At 37.2% G+C, this 18,138-nt stretch overlaps 1 protein-coding gene across 1 annotated transcript; it reads left to right on the top strand.

Annotated features, from left to right (window-relative positions):
- The first annotated feature begins 3,071 nt into the window (after positions 1–3,071).
- Positions 3,072–16,306, top strand: LOC113232471. The gene is made up of 9 exons (XM_026467214.1): positions 3,072–3,099; positions 9,055–9,107; positions 9,434–9,668; positions 10,819–11,030; positions 11,881–12,105; positions 13,181–13,462; positions 13,877–14,052; positions 15,285–15,434; positions 16,175–16,306. Exons 2-9 carry the CDS (start codon positions 9,105–9,107, stop codon positions 16,266–16,268), a joined length of 1,377 nt encoding a protein of 458 aa, XP_026322999.1. The 5' UTR covers positions 3,072–3,099; positions 9,055–9,104; the 3' UTR covers positions 16,269–16,306.
- The last annotated feature ends 1,832 nt before the right edge of the window (positions 16,307–18,138 follow it).

Here is an 18,138-nt window from a genome sequence, read left to right as displayed (position 1 = left end):
AACTCTCTCACAAGGAGCTCTAATGCTGCCACAAACTATGGACTATGAAAGCTATGGTCCCTGTACCGAAAAGTGCTATGCTTTATTTGATTTTTAATTCGGGACTTAATCACGTATAAAACATATTTTATTTTATTTAATAATAATAATAATAACGCACACACTCAACATAGCCCCACACTAGGGAAACCCTGAGTCGCGGGTGCCATGGACACACACATAGACAACCACAAATTACACCCAAACTCACGAGAGAAATAAATGTAGGCCATACAAATATTTCTCCCGGTTTGGGAATCGAACCTGGGGCCTCTGCGTGGCAGTCCGGCATGGTAACCGTACGGCCACGGATTTACCTCGACGTTTCGGACATATTGCAACGTCTATGGTCTCGAAGGGACTGAAGAGGCGGGTGTCAGCATCTTCTAGCCGTGCGAGTTTTTCTAACTACCCGCACTTGATCTTGATTATTTATTTGTGCTCTAGGGTTCTCACTAGACCGACACACAATACTCACGACATCGGGCGATACTTGATGTCGTTTACACTTGCTGATAACTGGATCCCACGATGATGAAAGCTTAAAACCCTCTTCTCGGTTGGAATTATGATGTTTTTTAATTTCAATAGCTTCACGTACGATTCTACTATAGTGATGACGTTCTGTAGAAAGGATCTTGGGATTATGAAGCTCAATCCAGTGGTTTGGTCCTGATTCCAGCAAATACTCGGCTATTGCAGACTTATTGAGCTGACGGTTCTTAACAGCCGCGATGTGTTCTTAAACTCTTTCCGCTATGGTGCGTTTTGTCTGCCCAATATAGGAACTCCCACAACTGCAATCAATCTTGTAAACGCCCGGAGATTGAAAGGGGATTACATCCTTAGGTTATCTGACATGCCCCGTGACCTTAGATAACGGCGTAAACACAGTTTTTATAGAGTACTTGTTTAGTACTGTACCGATTTTGTCCATTATTCCTTTCAAGTAAGGCATGAACACTTACCTTAAAACGTCAGGACGTTTCTCTTTAGCTTTCCGTCGTGGTTGCCGTCTGTTCACTCTGTTCCGTTCGTGTATACTATGCTATTCTATTACTATTTCGCATTGTGCTATGCATCATCAGTAGACTTCAACTTACAACACGAACATCAATCTCCAGACAATAAACTGAATTTTCGGTTGTTATCGTAACGGGGTATAGAGCTGAATCTTAAAATGGTTACACGCGGCGACATTTTGCAAGGATGCAAACGCGCGTTACAAAAGCTGCACTTGCGATTTATAGGCGAATGCATCTTTGCAAACACGCGATTGCATCTATGCAAACATGCGATTGCATCGATACAAACGCGCGATTGCATCTATGCTGAATCATTATGTATGAAAAATTTGTATAGGTTTATACCATCGAGTATATAATCAGAAATAGAGACGAAATAAGGGCCATCTATCCCTGGCAGCTCATCAGGCAAATATACCTTATATCACTTTTCAATATCAAATCTGCGCTGAAATCACTAATTAGAAAGCTGTAATAGTACAGCACCAACAACTGACCTGTGTACGTCTCCGTACATTCCAAAAATATTCTGTACTAAATGTAATAAAGATAATATCTCCAACAATGGGAGGCTGTTCCGTTCGTTGGTGTGGGAAAAACAGCAAAACATCAATTTACAAAACAAACGGAATCACGTTTCATTGGTAATTAAACATGAAATACGTAATTTTTCAATTTCCGTCCATTATAATAAAGCTCAAGTAAAACTGGTCGATTTGAAGTGAAACAATTGACGACACCCGTCAATTAATAAATACATTATAAGTAAACAAATTAGTTAATTGATTTAAAACGTGCATAAAAACGCACGCGCGTGTAAAGGTAGACGATTAGCAACTTCATCGCTACTGCATCGCGTTTGCATCGTTGCTAAAGGCCACCGTGTGTAACCGCTCTTAAGCGTCAAGCTTAACGTGTACTTAACCCTCTACATAATGTTGAATTATATATCTAGTACCTATTTTAAGTATATTAATAATGTACCAGACCACCACACCAATAAACGGGGCTCAAACTAGGGAAGTCTTTGCACAATGAGTACCACAGCAAAGAATTCACTCCGGGCCTTACCCAGAAAATCCAGAATAGACCTAGAAATGCTCTTTTTCCAAATTGGTCCTACCGAGAATTGAATTACATCCAGCGTTCACAGTGCAAATCGTTGGACCACTGAAGACTGTCGTCGAAGCATATTTTAGGGATCAAACATTTACGTATTACGTTCGATGTAGCACGAACGTCTTTATGGGCGCCTTCAAAGTAGATGCTTATAGAAGCACTGCAGTGGTGAGGCGGGCGCTTATCTGTGGCACTTCAGCCATTTGTAGTTCACTAATTAAATCACTGCAAAAGTGGCGGGCGCGTGATACGACTTTTTTTATAATGTCAAATGACGGCACGAACAAGCCGTGTACTTGATGGTAAGCTACACGCCAGTCCATAACAATTACAGTGCTACTCAGAGTTTTAAAACGCAAAGATCGAGGTGCACTGCCACTGCGCCCGTCACCCTGAGACATAAGTTGACATGTTCCATGTGGCTGTAATTTCACCAGCACCCTTACCCTTCAAAACCAGAACACAGTAATGCTGACATTACTGCTTGGCGGGAGAGATAGATACAGTGGCAGTACTTCCCTGGACGAACTCTTTCACAAGGAGAGCTCTAGTGCTACTAAAACTTCTAAATAGTGCGCTGTAGCGCTTCTATAAGCGTCTTATTTGGAGATCCCTTACAGATGACCTGTAGACATAGCACATCTAAGATTTTTAAATACGGATTTTTAATGCTGCGACGATGTGGTACGTCGCTGAACTCACACCTGAACGGCATCTAAACGTTCAAGAGCCTTAAAAGTCTTGTCAAAGTTTGACTGGCAATTATTTCAACATTTACAAAGTTAATTTAGTTTTCCACTCAGCCTTGTAATTAAGAAAACGCACAGACTCGCGAAAATAATGTGAATGAAGACTTGAATCATGGCTTTGTTTTATCTTTATACCGTCACTATATTGTTACTGATTAATTGCGATAGTAAGTAACTATTTTCAAACAGTAAAGAGTTTTCTGAAGTGGAAATACTTAGATCAAAATACTTTGTGTTTACCTTAAACTCATTATGCGGTTCGTTCAACGCTTTTGGTATGAGTAAAGTTATTTGTCTTCCTAAATTATCTTCTCCAGATATGGATTCATATTACATAGGGTATAGTGTATTTTTTGCATTAATGTTAACAAATCGATATCGTACACGAGCGTAATTTTGTGAGTTGTGAGTTTGAGGGTCGTATTCTAGAACTCTACTCAATGCTCAAGTCAGGACTTGACTATGATTCAAAGCACTCGAAATCATACTCAAGTCCCTGCCATTAGGGTCGTATTTCCAGTGCTTGTATTGCCAGTACAATCCTGACTTGAGCATTGAATAGAGTTCTAGAATACGACCCGTAGTTTACGTCCGACTGAATTTAAATTGAGTCGCCAGACGAACGTATTTTATAAAATTGCTTTTAAGGATATTAGTGTTATAAAGTGTAATGGATACATTAAAAATTGTGTACATTTATGAAGCATTAGAAGATAATGTTAAAAAATAAGCTGGGCACATCCGACCAATATGATAAGATTAAAGTATGGGCAGTTTCAGTTAATAATAATAATAATTTATTGCACAAATCAATGACACATGAAACACAAGTTACTTTTTAAACACAAGTTTAAGTTCAGACGATACAAGTTAAACACAAGTTTAAGTTCAGACGATAGCTTCCACAGTTTGCCTGCCCTTGATGAGCTGCTGCATAACACCTTCTCAGAAGTTCCTAAGTATTTCAATGTAGTACACATCAACGCGCAGAGTATTCCAGCACATTATGCGGACATGCTAGCTACGCTTGACAACAAAAATATCCACGCTATTCTTGTGTCAGAGACATTTTTAAATCCTAGCCTTTCTTCTACTTCTGTCTGTCTTCCAGGTTTCCAACTGATTCGCAATGACCGTGCTAGTTCTTCACATGGTCGGGTAGCCATTTATCTTCGTAGCCATATTCCTTTTGCAATCCTCAGTACTTCACCTCAACCCCCTCCACCTGATACTGCAGAACATCTGTTTCTGGAAGTTACTTTGTCTCATCATAAACTACTTCTGGGAGTTTACTATTGCCCATCTCTAAGAATTGACTACTTTTCCGCTCTTGAAAAGCTCCTTGAAGACTTTGCTCCTTCATATGATCATACCATTTTGATGGGTGATTTTAATACTTGCCTTCATAAAAATGATTCACGTTCGAGCAGTCTTCGTTCTGTTATAAATTCCTGTAACTTACATATTCTTCCATCTAACGCTACGCATCATTTTCCTAACTGTACTCCCTCTCTTCTGGACCTCATAGCAGTCTCTTCTCCCGAACTTGTCACCAAGCATGGTCAATTCACGGCTGATGCCTTTTCCTATCACGACCTCGTGTACCTGTCGTATAGGGTGCGCGTGCCCAAGGCTAAGCCTAAAATTCTCCTACAACGTAATTTTGGAGCCATGGACTTAGATCGATTGCGTGAAGACGCGAGTAGAGTTGACTGGTCAGTAGTGGATAGTGTTGGTTCGGTGGATGAACAGGTCGAGTTATTTACATCGCTACTGACTCACCTTTATGATGTACATGCACCAGTTCGACCCGTTCGGATCAGGCACCTTCCTGCACCGTGGCTGAGTAGTGACCTTCGAAGTTATATGGAGAAGAAGAATCGTGCGAAAACCAGATACAAAATTGAACCATCTGATGCGAATTGCAAAAAATATCACCGAATCAGAAATCGCTGCAACGCCACATCCACACATCCATCGAAAATGGTAACCCCACTAAAATTTGGAATTTCCTTAAGTCGCTTGGAGTTGGTAAATCTCATAGTAATAATTCTTCTTTAGACCTGAATCTAGATACCCTTAACAATCACTTTTCATCTGCGCCTGTCTTTGACTGTTCAGTCAAGGACAACACTTTGCTATATCTTTCATCTTTACCAACTCCTGACTATTCATCCTTTGTTCTTAATCAATTTACTGACTGTGATGTTAAGAAAAACGTTTTAGCTATCGCTTCCAATGCTGTAGGCAGTGATTGCATTAGTCGTAATATGATCATTCCGCTCCTCGATCTCCTCACTCCCGTCATAACTAAAATTCTTAATAAATCTGTCTCTACCTGTGTTTTCCCCTCTGCCTGGAAAGACGCTTATGTCATTCCATTACCAAAAAAAACCAAACCAAACTTCCCTTCAGACTACCGTCCTATTTCAATTCTTCCTTTCCTGTCGAAAGTCCTAGAAAAGCTTGTTCACTGTCAGTTGACTAATTTCGTAAACAGGAACAACCTTTTCAATCCTCTCCAGTCTGGTTTCCGCATTGGTCATAGTACGACTACTGCACTCACGAAAATCACTGATGACATCCGTTTGGGTATGGAAAATCAACAATTGACTGTGCTGACACTCCTTGACTTCAGTAATGCCTTCAATTGTGTTGACTTTGACCTATTATTGGAGGCATTGCGTATTCTTAACATATCTCCAGCAGTTATTGATTGGTTTCGAAGCTACCTCTGTGGACGTCGGCAGTGTGTACGCAATGAGAATTCTTTCTCTACGTGGTGCGATATTTCCGCCGGTGTCCCGCAGGGTGGCGTCCTTTCTCCTCTCTTATTTTCTTTGTTTATTAACTCTATCACACAATCCCTCACTTCTTCTTATCATCTTTATGCTGATGACCTCCAGATTTACACCCAGTCGTCTATTCAAGACTTACCACGTGCCATTAGTACTACCAATGTGGACCTTGAATCCATTCGTCAATGGAGTCAGTCCTTTGGCCTTAAAGTTAATCCATCCAAAACACAATCGATTATTATAGGTAGCACTTGGTTCAATTCTCGTCTAAATCTAGCCTCCTTACACCCTGTGGTTTTCGGTGGTGTCTGTATTCCTTATTTGGATACAGTCAGGAATTTGGGGGTAATTTTTGATAAATGTCTGACTTGGAAGCCGCAAGTTGCTGAGGTTAGCAGGAAGGTGTTTGGTGCGCATTTCTCTCTGAGAAGGCTTAAAAACTTTTTGCCGACTAAAACCAAAATTACTCTGGCCCAGAGCATTCTCCACCCGATACTGGACTATGCAGATGTTTGCTACCCAGATTTGTCAGTAACTCTGCTCAATAAATTGGAACGGCTCCAAAATATGTGTGTTAGGTTCATCTTCGGACTACGTAAATTTGACCATGTCTCCCAATTTCGCGCACAAATTAAATGGCTGCCCATCCATCGGCGTAGAGATCTTCATATTCTTTCACTTCTCTATTCAATTCTGTTCTATCCCTTTACACCTTCTTATCTTAAAGATCGCTTTACTTTCCACTCTTCTACACTCTGTCGTCCCCTTCGCTCCTCTGATACTCTCTTACTTAACTTGCCCTCTCATACCTCTAACTTTTATTCCAACTCTTTTACCATTTCTGCGATAAGATTGTGGAATTCTCTCCCTGAATCGATTCGACGATCCCCTTCTCTTGATTCCTTCAAACAACGTGTCAAAGATCACTTCCTCAACTCCTAAATTTCGTCTGTCCTCTACTATCCTTTCATTTATTTCCTACATTTGTACTTCATTTTTCTTTTTCTATTAAAAGTATATAAGCATTTAATATTATTGTGTATTTATTGTTATGTATGTATTAATAATATTATTGTTATTTGTATGTATATGTATATTAATCTATGGATATGTATATATTTTTATTATTACTTATTATGTAGTGTACTTATGATGATATTCTTTGGTAGCACCCCTTTTGCATATCCGAAATGTCTATCCTAAGGTTGCCTGGAAGAAATTGCTACATAGCAATAAGGCCGCCTGTTGCACGTTGACTTACTACTACTATTATACTTAAGCTATTGTATTGTATTTTAATTGTAATTTTATGTGCAATAAAGAATGTTTCATTCATTCATTCATTCATTCAAGTTACTAGTAAAAAGGACATATACAAATGTGAGCTTGACTCTAGAAGAGATCTCTTCCAGCCAACCCTAGCTGTGGTGTAAAATGAAGTCTACGGGACTAATTATTGCACAATAAAATTAAATTGAAATGTTAATAAAACATATAAATGATAATATGCATATGAGAGACATACACACCTATATGAACTTTATATACATAAAATACATACATATGCAGAGTATATATACGTATATTATAATCTAAACAATTTACTAGTTTATATATATGTTACCGATTATCTATCTAACTCGTTCGATAGGAAGTGCTCTTTTAATTTGTGTTTGAAAGACCACCGATGGACTGTCACGAATGGCAGCAGGCAGTTTATTCAACATACGAGTTGCACTTACCGTAAAAGAGTTGTGGAAGAATTTCGAGTTGGATTTTGGATACACTACTTATATGAAAATTTTTGTGAACAACCAAATCAAATTGTATGTTTCTTTCACCATTCTCTCCATCCGCACGTTAGTTATGATTACATCCTTGGTCGAGTAGCTTGCGCACCGGTTTTCATGGTGTCACCATCACCACAAGAAAAATTAACTTTTCTATATTGTCTCGCGTCTTGGTATTTGTGGTACCATCGTTGTTTCCGATTTCCTTAACACAAATGCTTTAGCTACTTAGTTTGTATATGATGCTGTGTTTCTTTAATTTTCTTTTATAGATAAGATACATCAACAGTTATTCATTACATTGTAATTTTACAATAGTTTTGTACTTATATACTAGTCTACATATTACAGACAAACATAACATTTAATGTGATAAAATAGTAACAAGCAACAAAGAGAATAATAAAGAACTTAACAGAAAAGCGATTCGAGAATGTCATTTTTGAAAACATTACGGGAAGAATGAAAAATGTCTATATCTATCCGAGCGTTAATTTGGTTGTAAGTGGAGGATAATCTAAGTAGTGGACTATGCAGAGCTAGGTTAGTCCGGCTTCGTGGTACACTAAATGTTTTGGTTGTTCTATGACGGAGATATTTATAAGACACGTCAATATTTATTTGATTCAGAATTTTGCAACATTTTATTGTATTATTTATTATAGCTACCACCAAAGACAAGGTCAAATAATATTCGGCGATCTCTAAGAGTATTAATTCTGAAGTACTGCAATCTATGAACATATGGATGTGTACGTGATATACCTGACGAGAAAAAGTTACATTTATAATACTTAAGTTAGACCGTGAGTCAGTAGATAACCCAATTTGCGTCGTTGTGTGGCACAAACCAGACTTTTACATGAAACTATAGTGCAGCCAAAACTACGCGACTCAAAAAACGTGACTCACAAACCACAAGGTTACGTTGTGTCACCCGAAAGTTCTATATCGTATTTGAAATCAGTCACCCGATTTGTACAGAAAGTTGTCGAAGAACAAACAAGATTTTGAATATAGAATCAAAAATCAAAGAAGTCTTTGCTATTGCATATCTTTCTTTTTTTCTTTCAAGCAAACTAACATACGACACTTTAGCCGTGGCCACGGAACATGTAAAGAACCCGAAACGTTGGTTTGTTTGAAAAGACAAATATGCACAATTTTAGGTCCAGACAAAAAATGTCTCATTTCTGGGATTTTATTGATATTGATTTTAGTTTCCGAGATTACACGCAAGTTATTGGAAAATAGGATTATGACTTCATATTGAATAAATTGAAGTTTAAACAGTAATGTCTTAATACCCAAGGCTTTCATTGTATAAAGTTCAATATAGGGCCACAAGCAATACCTTGTGGGACTCTTTCAACTACCCTTAAAACCCTTATAAGAAACAATTTAGCAATATTTTTTTTGTCACACCTAAAATACTAAGAAAGTAACGTGTACTTTTTTTTATTAAAGATCTTTTCTTCATTCTATTTACCGACGCAGAGCGATTAAAATTATGATTATCAAAAATACATTTCAGTTATCACGGGAATAATCCATCCTAATAGAACCAATAGAGAAAAACGTTATATGGTAAGTGGTTTCAGAAATGTAAAGATTGATAATAAGGAGTATTATAATACAAATTCAATTTATAAAAATATAGTTTGATTTAAAGTTATTTTGACATCAAAGTATGATATATGGTACTTCACTATCAAATTTGAATGCAGAAAACCGACCTCTGCAACGAAACTTTCGACAGTGGATTTTCATAATAGCTTAATTAGAATTGCATCCGCATCCGTACCTGTTTGTATGATATTTAGGGCTGCGATCAAACCGCAGACAGTACTAACTTCCCAGTCTGTAATTATCATGTAATTTCACCTATTAAATATTTTCATTGTATTCTCAAGGTGTATCTCACAAAAGCACTACAATCAGAACAGGCATATGACAATTGGATATGTGGTGGTGCAATTGTGTCCCCTGACTTTATATTGACATCCGCTGCCTGCGTAAAAGACGTACAGTTCATGTATGCAATTTCTGGATATGAAAGATACGTCAAATCTGGCACAAGAACATTTAATAATGATCCTTGTATAATGCACAGTAAGAAGAAAATTGTTTTCACTTGCGTACCAAAAGGTATGTACTTCTCATACAATCAGCTGTTTTAGTAGCAATGGAGCTCCATGTAAAAGTGTTTGTCTATGGAAGAACTATCATCTTGCCTACTTCTGCCTCCAATCAGTAATGTTATGTAAATACATTACTGCATTCTGGTTCAAACTACAGGCACATGACTTATAAATTTATTGTCTCAGGGTGACGAGCACAGAGGCGGTGCCTCTCAAATCTTTGCGATTGAAAGCTTCGAGTGGTTCAGCAACTGTGTGACATGCGTGATACTTACCACTAGGTACACGACTGGTTTGTCCTGTATCCCGATATCATAAAAAGAAATTTAAGCCGGTTTCGACTACATTCAAGATGTTAGTTTTAAAATCTAGAATAAACTCTTTAAGATTCCAGCTATCAGAAGTAGCTAATATTACAGAAATATTATACAAGCTCACTTCAGTCACATGCAAGAACCCATATCTTAGATAAGAAATTACAATTTTGCAGATGTGCTTATTATAATATTTTATATAGTTAACATGTACTTATAAGAAATAAAACATTGTCATCATCATATCCACATATAACAATGTTGACAAACTAAAAAATATGTACTGAGATATTTCTTTCACTATTTCTAATTTAAAGAACAGATTCATTGAGTCCAAATTCGCTTGTGTCGTAATACCAAATAGCCTTTACCTTTATCACAATATCCTTCATAATCCTATTTATCCAAGTTTCCTATGTTAACAGTTCAATTACTTCTGATTGCTTTACTTCTGATTTGCTTATCAAAACCCCCGAATGAACATAAAAACTCACGTACGAGCACTCGTATCCTTCCCATTCTAATTTCTTTTTCTATTCCATCTTCATTCACGCCGTATGCTTCTTCCGCGCCTTGATCATATTGTTCAGGTACAAAATATGACCTAGGTCAATTGTAATTAATTTAATTGTAAAAAGGTGTACCTGTTGTGTTTTTCATTTTTTATTATAACTTTTTGTGCTTATCCTGTGTACAATTGATTAAAACACTATTTTGCATGGATCAAAAGTTGGTATATTTGTTTCTCGTGTACATTTAGATGCGAAAAAATTAATTTCTTCATTTCCATTATGCAACAATTGCGAAAACCTAGGAACTCATTATAAACAACTTTTGTTTTAGAATACAATTTCGACTACGCCAAATTCGAGAATTGGGCTAACATAGATATAGCTTTAGCGAAAGTGGAATCACCCTACAATTTTGAGAAAGAAATATCATCATCCTGTACCTGGGTACCACTGACGATTGAAATAAGCTATAATTTTAAACACATGGAACCAGGAACTGATGCATATGTACTTGGATGGGGAAGTTCCTCCACTTGGAGAAGTGTATGTTAATTGCACATTTCACCGTTTTTCACTATAAATTCACCTTGATTCAACAAATTCGTCCATGTCACTTTAAGATAACAATACGTTCCCTTGGTATAATAAATCCACATGTGATCATACGTCAGAAGTGCTTTTGTCACACGAAAGTTATAAAATACTACGAACTACATGAAATAAATTGTGTACGCTAAATGTTAAAGGTCTCCTATTTAAGCAATAAAGTTATCAGCTAATTTCATTCGTGGATTCTATAATATAGATATAATAACAACTTTCCAGGAAAGAGGTATATTATACCTCTCTCCTGGAAAGTTGTTATTATACCATATATATAGGTATATTATACCAAGAGTGCGATATCATGTATCTCAGGATCTCAAATCCAATTACAATGTCGAATAGTAACACCACGTGCCCCTCACGAATTTATAAATAAGCATGCCAAACTCAGTACGTCTTGGCGGTAAGTCTAAGAACACGACAATTTCGCCGTGTTTCTCATGGTCTCACTCTACAGATATGATCTCCGTTGGCGAAATTACGATCCGTAAAGTGGAAAATCTGCTCTCTTTAGTCTGAGTGCATACACGTTCCGTAGTCTTGCAGAGTATACAGGCAAGGTCTGCTCCACTGCCATTCCAGATTCATTCAAAATGATTACACCTATATATTACATCCTATATGGAGCAATGGATGAAACTAAATCAGTTCATTTTCCGGATTTATTACCTAGTGCTAACACTGCAGCACTGCAGTTTTTTTTGGACAACCTTTTTTTACCTTTCCTCTAAACATGCTTATGAGTATATGTATAAGTACCTTAATAATACCTTTCGTTAAATTTCAGGTCAATGACACGAACGATTACAATACAGATTTTTTACAATATTCGCCAGTATTAATTCAAAGTAAACAACAATGTAAAAAATACTATCAGGCGTTGCCATCATTATTGGAAGTAATAGATAAATATATGATATGTTCTATGGGTGGCGGTAATTTAGATGACGTTGGCAGGATTATAAATAAAACACCTCCGTCCGGAAATGGGTGTTTACCTAATATGAATATGGTTGGTAAAACATTCACTAGTCTTAATTTATCGATTGGTAGATTAAATCGATTACGAAAGTCCAGACAGTAGATTAGATACAGGGAGCATTTAATCAGCAAATCCACCTTCCCCAACGCAATGAAAATAGCAAGTGTTCGACACGACATATGCGTACCAAATCCACCAAAAGAAATAGAACAGCAAATTTTTAAAACAGTCTAGTTCCGGTAGATACAGTCAACTGCAGCACGCTCAATTTTGTACTTAAATTTTAGTTTACACGTACGTAGCATTGTACTCTAAAAACGCTTTTTTCGACTTGGATATAGATATCATGAATGAAGCCGTGATAGCCTAATGGATTTGACCTACCGCCTCTCAAGCAGAGGCCGTGGGTTCGAATCTCGGGTTTGCACCTCTAAGTTTTTCATTAGTTGTGCGAGCTTTTCAGTGAAGGAAAACATCGTGGTGAAACCTGCATGTCAAAAAGGTTCACAACTCTTCGAAAACGTGTGAAGTCCCCAATTCGAATTGGGCCAGCTTGGCGGATTATGGCCTAAAACTTCGCATGAGAGGAGACCCAGCCACAGTAGAGCTCCTTGTGAAAGATTTCGTCCAGGGTAATACTACCACCTTAACTATTGCTGCCGCCAAGCAGTAATGTTAGCATTACTACGTTACTATTTAGAAAGGTAAGGGTGCTGGTAAAATTATAGGCACATGACTTGTCTACTTATGTCTCAGGGTGACGGGCGCAGTGGCAGTTCCCCTCAGAACTTTGCCATTTAAAGCTCTGAATGGCACTGCAACTGTTATAGACAGGCGTGTAGTTTACCATCAAGCGCACGACTTGTTTGTCCCGTCACATGATATTATAAAAAAGACCCGTGCCCAGCAGTGGGACGTATAAATGGGTTGTTCATGAATGATGAATAGATATCACAGGAATGCTCCATTAAATCAAGTTATTTAAGTGCCTTGACTGTTAACAGAATTCGACTATCAATTAAAGACATAACAATGACGAATAGATTTTCAAGTACATTGATTTATTTGAAAATGTACATTTCATAATTTCCATTTGCATTTCCAGTGCACTCCAGGTGAGGTAGATTCTTATTACGATACAAAACCTGATAGTTATGCCTATATACATCATCAAGCAAGAAAAAGTATGCCCGGCGATGACCCAAATATCAATTCAATTAATGAATCTAGTGCGATGTATAGTTCCTACAGTTACACATTTACGCACATGAATCTCAATGATAAAGTCAATCACTCTAGATCTGAGAAAAATATTCAAAATGAAGATAACATAGTAAACAATTCTCCATTCGTAACCATTCCTACAAGGCGACATGGAATCTGTCAGGTAAATTTGACTATTGCTGAGTGAAGACAAAACTTTAATAGGTTTCTTACAAGGTGGCAAAACTCAATACAAGGATCTGCAGCAACTACATAGGGATATTCAGGACTGCCGACTTTGTCTGTATGTCAGTTGGGAGAACGGTAGCCCCGGTTTGGCAAACAGCCGTTTGTTCGAGTTTAATCGGATCGAAGGAATTTATCTTTGTGTTGTTCAATCGAGTATTTTTTACAAACAAATAAAGACAAGAAAAACATCATGAGAAAATAGTCAGAGAAAACTTCACTTTTTACTAACTTTAAACCACTGACTTACGTAGTCCGAGAGAATGCTATTATGTTATATCTCTTAACGTACAATAACAAGCCTCAAGGACCATATCCATGAATATGATTTGTTAATTTGATTTCTTTACAGAACGACCATGGCGGCCCATTAATTACATGGGTGGGTGGCAAGGAGATCCTTATTGGGGTAGCCTCAGTGTTTTTGTTGCGAAACAAATCTTGTATAGGGCCTTACCTCTACACCAGCACAAATTGCAACGGTGCATTTCTTAGCTGCATCCTTAAAACTGCCGAAAAGGAATACAGGTAGGTAGCCTTTGGTAAGTTGTTATTAGCGTTCATCGATATCACATGTCTGCTTTTTACTTACTGTGTCTTTTTGGAATTGGAGAGACGCTTCGGTGTCGGGCGACCAAAATGGAAATTTGGTTTGAATTTTGGTTCAACGGCTTAGCGATTGTCAACTGCTAGTTATGCACAACGGAAACTGAGCGTGCCAACAGCTCCGGTACCTATCTGGATAATAGGGAAGGTGCCGTACGTGTAACCGGGGTCACTCAACCAAAGCACTAGAGTTTTAACAACCGGTTGAAGGCTGTATAAATATACTGAACTGGGGTCAGGACCTAACTGATAAGGTCCCCTGTACATGCTTGCTTGAACAGGTTTTAACACTCTTCCCGTATAACCTTTAATCAAACCGTAGTAGAAAGATATGGAACTGGCGTGCTGTGTCTCCTTCCGTACCCCGAAAACCACAAGACGTGAATAACCGAACGCGTTCTCTTCTTTTTCACTGATGATACCAAGAGCCGTTAGTGTATAAACTTTTGTCCGACAATGCAAATTTAAAAACTGGAGAACGTAATATTATCTTTTATATCGAGTTCTTTGGATTTCGCAATTGTTACATATAAGAAATGACAATATTTTTCTTTTATATATTTACATTTGTAATTTGTATATTTAGATCTGAACAATTGTTTAATTGGCAAAATTTTTTTATTTCATTGTTTTGTGCAAATCTCTAAATACAACATTTTACTTGAGGCTATCAGCGCAACAATGATATAAACCACATTTAATTTTTGTCCAAATTGTTACTATGTTACGAAAGTACATAATTATTATACATTTGGATGCTACTTTCATTTAAAAATGTAATATTTATTATATTGGTCTTATAAATTTGACTAATTTTAATTCGCATCATTATCTTCTATATGCATTTCATGGGGTTCCGCTGAATTATAATAATGTTGTCGATTTGTTATACTAGTTTAGATATTAAGAACAGTAACAGTTCAGGTTCGGTACTTCAAGTCTTGAACATTTGTGCAATTTAGTTTACTTTTCATTGCTTATAATTAGGTACAGGTGAGTAACGTGATAAGTCTCACAAAACTCCACGGAGACATGTGAAGACCCTATTCCATATTAAATCAGCATAGACAACCCTAGAGAAAAATCTTGACCAGTAATGAGATGTATATGAGTTTACAGTTAGGATCATAGTCTAACTAGCCATAATCATTCAGTTTAAGATACCTTGACGAAGACGGCATACCAAAGCCGTACAATGCCAACGTACCAGAGTGGTTCAATCCTGCAGTCTGCAGCATGACACCTCGCCAACGCGGATTTGATATTGATAGAAGAACAATTTCGTGGATTGGCCATCCGGATGGGTGAGTTTCTGACAGCTTATGGTATTCGCTTACTTACACTGTATCCATATATGTATTAAGAAAAACAGAACAAATTATACAGGCGGGTAGCGCGCCGACGTGGTGCACCTTTTTCGAGTGTTTCCACATTGAGGCGTGCAGTGTATGTGAGTGAACATCCTATAATCTTGTTAGCCATAAGCTTTTAAAAAGTTTGATTGAACATTTGAACTTGTAAAACCTTAACAATATTTTCCTTTACTTGACCTTTACAAATAAAATATACATAAGGTGGCTCATTATTGTGTAATAAAAATATTATATGGTCGGTGTTTTGTAGAAAAGGCGAAAGTGCCATTTCAAAAATTTTTCAAGGAAGCATGCATTTGTTTTTTTACGACTGTTTTAAAATATTTAAATCCTGTTTTAAATTCAATTTTAAAACTTAAACTTAATCAAAACCAAAATGAAATTTTACAACAGGATGTAAATATGTTAAAATAGTCCCTAAAACATGATCCCTTGAAAAATTTTTTTCGCGCTAATATAAACATTTTTGGCGCTTTCCGACTATACGCTTTCCTACGATGTAGTCATAAATATTGGCAATATGGTACTGGTAGTGGTGATATAGAGGCACTTTGCTAAACTTCATTTATTTCAAGCGACCTACATATAAATATTTTTTTCAACACATAAATGCCCTCAGAAGATTATTTCGCATGAAAAATAAATGCATACAACTAAATATATTTTTTCAGTCCAGCGGCCAACGAGTTGGTGCCAGAGGTAGAGTTTTTCGAAAGGCAACAGATTCCACTATATAATTTTACCAAATATTCGATGAACAACTGAAAATCCTGTCTTCGACAGCGAATATAGGACATTCAACGACTGTAAATTAAAACATTAAATATATATTTATTTTTTTATTCCTGAATTTTATTTCTTTACTATTAGATATAGTCGTGGTAACCTAATCGTTAGACCTACCGCCTCTCAAGCAGATGGACGTGGGTTCAAATACCGAGCTTGCACCTCTGGGAGTAGCCATAGGCAATAAGGGTTTAGTCAATCACCGCCCAAAAGCGAGCTGCGAAATTTCGATCACAGAGCTTCGGGCGGTGTCTCCAACCAGCCGATGTCAGAAATTTTGATTCAGAGTTACTGAACACGTCAATACCGTTAATCCAATTAAGAGATTCCGTCAAGGCTAGAGCCTCGTAGAATGGTGACCGCCTTAGTGCATCCTTACTGAGGTCAAGTGTTATGGAAAAAAAAATCAATTGTAAAGTTTTGTGAAAAAATTAAAATATAAAAACGGCTACGTTCCAGTAAAGAATCGACATTTCACATAACTACGTAATAAATACGTTTTTGGATTTTTTTTATATTTTTTTTAATGAAAACACAGCTACGCGTTTTATCTTATCTCAGCACTAGGGAAACCACGGGCAAACCCTGCGTCGCGGGTGCCTTGAACACACACATAGACAACTACTTATTACACCCAAACTCACGAGAGAAATATAGGCCAAATACTTCTTCCGACCTAGAAATCGAACGTGGGACCTCTGCGTGGCAGACCAGGATGGTAACCATTCGATCACGGAGGCAACAAGCAGCGTTAGAGACTCCGTGTCGCTGTAGAACGCTACAGTACCAAAATCGTTGGGGACACCATGTGTATCTTCGACACGTAAGGGGTTGAACAAGATTTGAAATTCCACAAAGAATGTCTGAGCGTAATCGTTTGCCTGTACAGAAAGACATACAAGCTCTATGAAACTCTGATTGATTTTTGCGTTGAAGCAAATAATTAAAAATACGCACAATGGTAACTATACGCACAGTAATAGCAAATCCATGATAACAATGTGAAAGTTGAAAATAGAAAATCATGGTCTTGCTTATTTTAAAAATCGTATGTGGATTGTTATTATACATTATACATTGTCCGAGTATGTACCTACCTAAGTTACTTTAAAAATAACATTTTTATTAAAGTTTGTGATAATTATGATGTGTGATGCGTAATATATAAAAAAATATGAATTGTTCAAATGTGCATTGCTTACCTATTCTGTTAAATGTTGCAAAAAGCATAGTAAACAAATGCAGTGACTCTTAAAGACTAAATACAATTCAATTCATTTAAAAACTAAATAAATTACATAATTACCTTTTTTTGAAGTCAGTTAAAAAAGGACGTCTGTGAATCTTAGCTGGTTCAAATAACACTGGCAGCATTACCACGCTGAGTGGTGAACGAAATTTGTTGCACCAAGAAAGATCCAGAGCGTGGATCACTGCCTCTATCTCTAACCCAACTCCCAAGACCCAACTCCCTGATGAATTCTCTGGCCTCCGCACGCCAAGTCCCCGTACTTTTAAACACACTCAAAGTTTTTTTTTTACCTGGACTCAAAGTAAAGAATTTCCTGTACTTTGAGTGAGCAACGGCATACCCAGAACACCCAGACCAGTTCGGAAAATTTCATTTCTCGTAGTGGTCTTGTAGTTGCCGTGGTAACCTAATGGTTTGACCTAGCCTCTAACGCAGAATGCGGATTTAATCCGGCCTCGTATCTGAATTTATTTTTTTTTCTTTTCATTTTATTAAGAAAATCAACAGTCTATTGCAAGTGAAATAAATAATACTAGTCAGTTTAGTAGCAGTAGAGCTCCTTGTGAAAGAGCTCATCTAGGGAAGTACTGCCACCTT

This window comes from Hyposmocoma kahamanoa, unplaced genomic scaffold, assembly GCF_003589595.1.
Source record: "Hyposmocoma kahamanoa isolate Upper Pololo Valley unplaced genomic scaffold, ASM358959v1 76, whole genome shotgun sequence".
NCBI classification, from domain to species: domain Eukaryota; kingdom Metazoa; phylum Arthropoda; class Insecta; order Lepidoptera; family Cosmopterigidae; genus Hyposmocoma; species Hyposmocoma kahamanoa.
This window is presented reverse-complemented; position numbering and strand designations above follow the sequence as displayed.

What these genes read in the sequence shown, in the direction of transcription:
- LOC113232471 (XM_026467214.1), top strand. An exon ending in GTTTACCTAATATGAATATG is followed by an intron (nt 12,106 to 13,180) that starts GTTGGTAAAACA and finishes TTGCATTTCCAG; the next exon opens with TGCACTCCAGGTGAGGTAGA. An exon ending in GGCGACATGGAATCTGTCAG is followed by an intron (nt 13,463 to 13,876) that starts GTAAATTTGACT and finishes ATTTCTTTACAG; the next exon opens with AACGACCATGGCGGCCCATT.